The sequence below is a fragment of the Octopus bimaculoides genome, chromosome 11, assembly GCF_001194135.2.
Source record: "Octopus bimaculoides isolate UCB-OBI-ISO-001 chromosome 11, ASM119413v2, whole genome shotgun sequence".
Classification (NCBI taxonomy): Eukaryota; Metazoa; Mollusca; class Cephalopoda; order Octopoda; family Octopodidae; genus Octopus; species Octopus bimaculoides.
Genome location: NC_068991.1, coordinates 44005650 through 44013571, shown reverse-complemented (window position 1 = coordinate 44013571; position 7922 = coordinate 44005650). Strand labels below are relative to the sequence as shown.

At 34.2% G+C, this 7922-nt stretch overlaps 1 protein-coding gene and 1 long non-coding RNA gene across 3 annotated transcripts in view; one reads left to right on the top strand and one right to left on the bottom strand.

The window, feature by feature from the left end:
• LOC128249080 (uncharacterized) overlaps positions 1-4437 on the top strand; it is a 171930-nt gene extending 167493 nt beyond the window's left edge. For both annotated transcript variants that reach the window (XR_008265206.1, XR_008265205.1), the window contains 2 exons: positions 104-288; positions 2892-4437. This is a non-coding gene — a long non-coding RNA (uncharacterized LOC128249080). The remainder of the gene's footprint in view (positions 1-103; positions 289-2891) is intronic.
• Positions 1-7922, bottom strand: part of LOC106879834 (DNA repair protein XRCC3) — a 200197-nt gene that overhangs the window by 62871 nt on the left and 129404 nt on the right. Inside the window, exon 4 of the mRNA XM_014929538.2 lies at positions 6769-6891. Within this exon, the coding sequence (XP_014785024.1) occupies positions 6769-6891 (123 nt within the window). The remainder of the gene's footprint in view (positions 1-6768; positions 6892-7922) is intronic.

Below are 7922 nucleotides of genomic sequence, written 5' to 3'. Positions count from 1 at the left end.
TATATATATATATATATATATATTTATTATATATACACATACATCTATATCTATCTATCTACCTATCTATCACATAAGTGTGTGTGTATTTTATTTGTTTCAGTCATTTGGTTGAGGTCATGCTGGGGCAACACCTTGAAGAATTTTAGCCAAACAAATCAACCCCATTACTTATTTTTTAAAACTTGGTACTTATTCTATTGATCACATTTGCTGAAGCACTAAATTATGAGGACATAAAAAACCAAAACCAGTTGTCAAGAGGTGGTGGAAGACAAAGATACACATGTATGTAATAAAACACTTTCATTTAAATATATTAAGAATACAAATGAGTTGTATATTTTTTTTATTAAAAATTTTTTTCTTTTTTGTTTTAATTCTTTACAGTTTGTTTTGAGTATCAGCTTTCCTAAGTTCATTGACATTTCTAGACCTCCATGATCTCATCTGTTGGATGGTATGGTTTTATATGAAGCTATTGGTGATACTCATTACTACTATTTTATATGAACAGGGTAGTTATCATGAGATTGCTGCTTCTGTGTTAATGATGTCATTATTGCTGGGTTTGAACTTTCCACTATTAACTCCAGTTTTACTTTCAACAAACAAGGAGTGTTTTTTTGTTGTTTGTTTGTAACTAGGAAGTATTATTTGTGTTGTGATAAAAATATAGACACTCTGACTTATCTTCCAGTTATTTTTTTTATATTCTAATTATTTATAGGAGGAATGTGCTGTCACTTGCACTTACGTCACACAAATCCTCATCATCATCTGGCAAGTCAGAAGACTGCACTAAACTCTGCTATTAGTTTTGGCATGGTTTCTATGGCTTGATGCCCTTCCTGATACCAGAGAGTATTGGGTGCTTTTTATGTGGCATCAGCACCAGTAAGGTCACCAAGTAACTTGCAAGACAAGACTGCTCAACTGGTGGGGAGTAGTACTGAGGGACAGAAAAGGAGAGAAGATGGTGCAGATGTGACAGGGAGCCCCTGTACACCCAAGTCACAAGGCAGTACACATAGTGAAGTGAACCAGGGAGTGAAAAAGGTGAATGGGTAGGTGAGTTCGCAACATTGTAAAAAGAGAATGGGAGCTGGAGGGGGCAGGATGTAATGAGTGTGTGCTTGTAGAGGGAGGGGACATTAGGAGGATATATTGTGGGGAAGGGATTTACAGGGACTTATTGTGTGAAGAGAGGTATAGGAGGGAGAATGGAGGGGATGGTTGGCCATGGACATGGATTTTACTTAGCCGAGTGGGTCTTCTCAAAACTAGATAGAAAATCCTTAGTTGACAATGCAACCATTTTTCAATAGCATATAGATATTCATATTCCTCCTCTAAATCATGCAAATAAGTATGATAGAGAATCAAAATGTTCTGCTGGCCTATCTTTTATCTTTTACTTGTTTCAGTCATTAGACTGTGTCCATGCTGGGGCAACAACATGAAGGGTTTAAGTTGAATGAATCAATCCCAGTACTTTCTTTTTTTTTAAAGCCTGGTACTTATTCTTTCAGTCTCTTAATCTGAACTGCTAAGTTATGAGAATGTTAACAAACCAACACCAGTTTTCAAGTGGTGATGGGAGATAAACACAATTGCAAAGACATACACAAATAGATAGATAGATAGACAGACAGACAGACAGACAGATAGATAGATAGATACATAGGTAGATACATACATATACATACACTGGGATTCTTTCAGCTTTTGTCTACCAAATCCATGCACAAGGTTTTAGTTGGTCTGGGATTATAGTTGAAAACACTTACCCAAGGTGCCATGCAGGGAGACTGAACTTGGAAGCATGTGGTTGGGAAATTCTTACCACACAGTCATATTTGCACCAAGTTCTCGCATTTTTATTCTCTCTTATATATTTTCCTTACAATAGCAGTCTGTATAAATTGTAAACATGTATTTACCATGCAAAATCAACCAGCAATAAATTTGTCTGAATTCTAAATCATAAAGTAAATTACAAATAGATTACTTAAAACTAGTTGCACCAGGACATAATTAAGGAGAGATTTCACAACATAAACTAGCAAAATTTAAAATCAAAATATGCAAGTGGAATATGAACTGAGCAAATGCTAAGTTTCAAAATTTCAATCTGTGATGTAAAACAATGCTAATGTGGGAGGTGGTGGATTCAGTTGAGATGTAATACAGTAATATCTCTTTTTACTTGTTTCAGTCATTGGACTGTGACCATGCTGGTTTATTTGAACAAATCCACTCTAGTACTTATTGTTTAAAAGCCGGGTACTTATTCTATTGATCTCTTTTGCTGAAATGCCAAGTGAAGGAGACAGACAAATCAACCCTGGTTGTCAAGCCATGGTGGGGGACAAACACAAACATAAAAACACACACATAATGAGCTCCTTTCAGTTTCTGTCTACCAAATTCACTCACACTTTGGTTGGTTTGAGGCTATAGAAGATGCTTGCCTAAAGTTCCATGCAGTGGGACTGAATCTAAAACCATGTAGTTGGGAAGCAAATATTTTACTGCACAGATATGTCTGCACCTATGGCATCTTTAAATCTAAACATATTTCCCCTTTGTAAGTGTGTACTGTAAAAACAGTTGCTTCAGTCACTCATGTAAATATATAAATCTGAAGTAGTATCATCCCAATATCCTAGAATAGAGTGTAAAATTATGAATGCTTGAGTTATACAGTCTACAAATTTACGGTTGAAGGGAATAGTCAACAGAAGGGAATAGTCAACAGAAGGGAATAGTCATCAGTACATCACTGGTATCATTTTACTGATAAGATACAATAATAAAATGCAATCAATTCAATCAAATATACTACATTGTGCAAATATGATTTTTAAAAATCCTTTTACTCATTTCAGTCATTGGACAACAGCCATTGCACAACAGCCATGTTGAGATACCACCTTGAAGGATTTAGTCAAACAAATCAATCCCAGTACTTATTCTTTAAGTCTGGTACTTATTCTATCAGTTCTATTGCCAAACCACTAAATTATAGGGATGTAAACAGACCAACACTGATTATCAAATAGTGGAAGAGGGATAAACACATAAAGAAAGACACATACTCACATGTATATAAATATATACAACAGGTTTCCATACTGTTTTTGTTTACCAAATTCACTTACAGGGCATTGGTCAGCTCCAGGCTATAGAAGACACTTGTCTGAGGTGCTGCGCAGTGGGGTTCAACCCAAAACCACATGGTCGCAAAGCAATCTTCTTAACCTCAAAGCCATACAGAATTTTCTTTTTCTTTATTTTATGTTAACATACATAAGTTGATATGCATTCCTCTAAAATCAGAGCAACCATATTTGGTACATTCTTGTAAGTACAACTATTTCACAATTTTTGCTTCCCTTTCTCACATTTTACTGCTCATGCCACCAAATTAAACAATATTATTGATAAGGTGTTAAAATTGTGATGACTTTTGATCAATGGCTGATGATGGATGAGTATGCTTATGCCCTGTGTGTGGGTTTATTTTTCATTTTCCCAGATAGTCCTTTGTCATCCTCTTGTGCCACATTTTACTATATATAAAAATACAATAAAATGTGGTGCAAGAGTACAACAAAATACCATCAGGAAAAACTGTAAAAATAAAAAAAAAGAAAGAAAAATAATGTGTGCATGTGCCTGTAAGTGTGAGTGTATTTCTTCCAGTTTTCTTGTAATTATTTACATCTGCAACAAAAGCATGCCCAACTATTGAGCAGATTGTCATTCAAAAGATCAGGAGAAATAGCAATTTACGTTGAAACAAGTGAGGAAGGGCATTGGCCATAGGAAAATTGCCTCAGTAAGTCTTGTATAACTCATGCTAGAATGGAAAAAGCAGATGTTAAAATGATAGTGGTGGTTGTGGTGATGATGATGATGTTTGTGGTGGTGGTGATGATGATGATGATGATGATGATGATGATGATGATGATGACAAGAACGATAATGATGATAATGTTTACACCTAAATAATTTTTTGGCAGATTATTGCTTTCATAAGTAATGTTGAAAATATGACCACAGATTTTGGTTGAGAAATATTTCCAGAACTTGAATAGATTTCATGGTTTGTAATGTTAAGTTTAAAATACTACCACCAAGATTTTATTGTTTCCTATACTTCAAATGTATCGTACACCTATCATCATAGATTTATTGAGAAGTTACACATACGAAAGCAAAAGAAAGAGGGGGAAGGAAAAGAGAGAGAAAGGGAGAGAAAGAGAGAGGGGCAGGAGGGAGAGAAAGAAAGAAACTATTGCACAGCAGCTGAAATCTGGAACTTTTTAAGTGTGTATGAGAGTAGCTGGTGTATTAAGATACATAAATGTTTGTGTGAGAACATATATTTACTTACATAAATAAACACACATACAATGTTAAAAAGGTGTAAGTGGCATAAATATTCTTACAGAATACTAACATGTCTCAAAAATTATGTATATATATTCAGACAAGCTTTTATATTTTTTTTATCTTTCTCTTTTCCATCTGAATTTAATTTTGAGTGAAATAAAGGAAAAAATTTTTAAAAAGTTCAAAAAGAGATAGAAAAATAAATAAAAAGTAACAGATTGTTGTTTATTTTATTCTAGGTGAGTTATGTTCTTTCAGGAAACAATTTTTACAATTTGACTTCACCTTAGAGAAACCAAATCTTTTAATAAGCCAGTGTAGTTTATTTCTGGTGATTCACCAGTAATGATGGAACAGATGTAGATTTTTGGCAAAATAACAGAAACTGAGAACTGCATGAGTTGCATTAGACTAGGTTTAATTTGATGTAAATAAATTAATTTATTAATAAAAGGCACAGGCAGAGGTAAGCACAGGTATGGCTGTGTGGTTAAAAAGTTCACTTCCCAACCACATGGTTTCAGGTTCAGTTCCACTGTGTGACATTTTGAGCAAGTGTCTTCTACTATAGCCCCAGGTTGACCAAACCTTGTGAGTGGATTTGGTAGACGGAAACTGAAAGAAGTCGATTGTCTATGAGCATAGATGTGTGTGTGTGTGTGTGTGTGTGTGTGTGTGTGTGTGTGCATGAATGTGTACATGTTTGCTTGTGCCTCTTTGTCTTGACATCGTGGAATAGTGGTTATAAACAAGCATCACCATCACACAATTGAAGCACACCATTTCAAATCTTCCATGGAAATATGTCCAGCCACTGTGAAAAATTACGTCACTTGAAAACAAGTGAAGATTGGCAACAAGAAGGGCATGTGGTCATAGAAAATCTGCCTCAATGAAATCCATCTGACCCATGCAAGTATGGAAAAGTGGATGTTAAAACAACAACAATGACAATATGTGTGTGAGTGTGTGAATCAATGATGCATACTGGTTGAAAAAAAAACTTAGATTGTTGTTGTTTAACACCAGGTCATCCTTGACTGAGCAGACTTGTGATAACCATTCTATTATATTTTTAATCTAGACTAATGAGTTCTCTTTTTTTTTTTCTAAGGCAGTAGATTGTGATAGGTTTGGTTGCTATTTCCAGCAGATTGAAAAATCTCATAGAGACACCTTGTTGGTCAAGAGATGTCTTCTCAGAGGTAGAGCTATACTGAGGAAAGGAAGAGATCAGAAGTACAAAGATAGAGATCTCACACAGGGAAAATGATAAATTTAATCAAGTTACTGAAAACATATTCCATAAGCAGTACAATAAATGTTTTCAAATTCGTCCAAGCAAAGATGCCACAGTGGAAAATTGAGTGCTAAATGATGATATTGAGAAGTAACACACACATACACATACAAAACAGAAAATTTGTAGCAATTTCTAGACTGTTGATTCATCACCAGCTACTCTGAAAGGATGAAAAGCAAAGCTGACCCAATGTTACATGAACTCAGAATTCAGAGAGCTAGAATGAAATCAAGGTAATCAATCTATCTGATGTTTTAATAATATAGCCATTCACCAGTCACTTAGAAGTCGGTTCATAGCTGAATAATTTTTAAAGAATAAGGGTAAAAATCATGTATGTATACATTAAAGAACATGATATAATTTACAACATGAGGAATTAAGACAACATCAAAACACATCAAGTTATGGAAGTTAGCAGTTTGGAATGACTATTTGATCTGAAAATAGTTGATGGGTAATTGCTGTAAGTCCTTCATTGCCTAAGCTCTGATTCTAAGTTGTCATTTACACTTGCAAATATGTTACCAAATATTCACGCAATAATCTCAAAACTTCCAGTACTTTATGAATTCTGAGAATTCAATCCATAAGTGAGTCATTAAAAAATGCTAGAATTTTCTACAGTTTACTCATAAGATGTTGTCTCAGTTTTAACCCTTTAGCATTTAAAGTGGCCTTATTCAGCAAAAATATTCTACCTGTTTTATGTTCAAATCAACTAGATCTAGTCTCTTATGCTTACCCTAAAAAGTCATTCTAAAACTGAACAATCATATCATCAAAATCTCAAAGCTACGAGATAATACATGACTAATTTTAGAAAATGTGAATAAATAAGCATTACACTTGACAGAATAATCTGGATGCTAAAGAGTTAATAAAGACATTATGTCCTTTTGGCTTGCATCTTGGAAAATCTTAAATAAAAAAGAAGATATAAATGCATTTAAAGTTAATGAAGCTGATGATCATAAGCTTCTGACTCTACAATATGTATTGAGAACTTTTTGCCTGTTTGTACTCACAAATGTGGTGTATTTAATGTCATAAATTGAACCAACCTCCAGCCAATCCTCCAGCTTCTTCAGGTAGCTGACACATCAAACTAAGCTGAAGGCAGAGTTGTGTCTTACCACATGCACTTTCACCAACAATTTCTGTGATTCCTCGAGAAATAAAGCCTCCTGTTTAGGAAAAAAAAAATTAAAGAAATTCTTTACAATAAAGAAGAAAAAAATAGAGATTTAATCAATCAAAACTCATCTAATGCAAGTATGATAAATACAAGTATTTTTTTTTAAATTAATTTTTCTTACCTTAATTGTAGGTATTTATTCACATGCCATCTTAATTAACTTAAAATATGCAGCTAATAGAAGTTGTTTCTTTTCCAAAGACATTAGTAACATAAGTGAAGTGAAATGAGCCAGAAAATAAAACTGTATTGCAGACTGAGATCACTATGAATGTGCTGCTAATCAGTGTATAGTACTCAATAGTCAACCCATAAACATCATACAAACCTAGGTTAGCATCATACAATGTTCTTTCTCATGGCTCATAATTGGCTGAAAATTAGGGATTTAGACAACTGAATAAATATAATAATGGCTTGGTTGTAAAGAGCTATTTTTTATTCTTTTATTTGTTTCAGTGATTGGTATGTGGCTATACTAGGGTATCACCTTGAAGAGTTTAGCCAAACAAATCAACTCCAGTACTTACTTTTAAGTCAGGCACTTATATTCTATTGGTCTCTTTTGTTGAATCACTAAGTTATGGGGATATAAACATATTAATACCAGGTGTCGAGTGGTGGTGGTGGTGTGGGGACAAATACAAAAACGCACAAATACATATATATACAACTAGCAGAAATACCCGGCGTTGCCCGGGTTAAAGAGAATAATGAAATCTAAAAACGCCGTCTAGACTACCATCATCTTTATATATAGAGATGTATATACACACACGCACCCAAACACACGTATATATATGTATATCAATATAAATATATGAAAGTCAATGAAGTTTCGTAAAAGAAGCTGATCATGTACATACTTTCTTGCTGTTGTGATTATAACACCTCATTGTAAACTATGTTCCTTGTTTTCCCTTGTGGAGCATATACAAATAGGTTTTTTGTTGCTGCCCACTCTTGAGCAGCCAACATACAGTCTTCCAAGAGAAGACCAGCTACAGACAGTGTTTGACC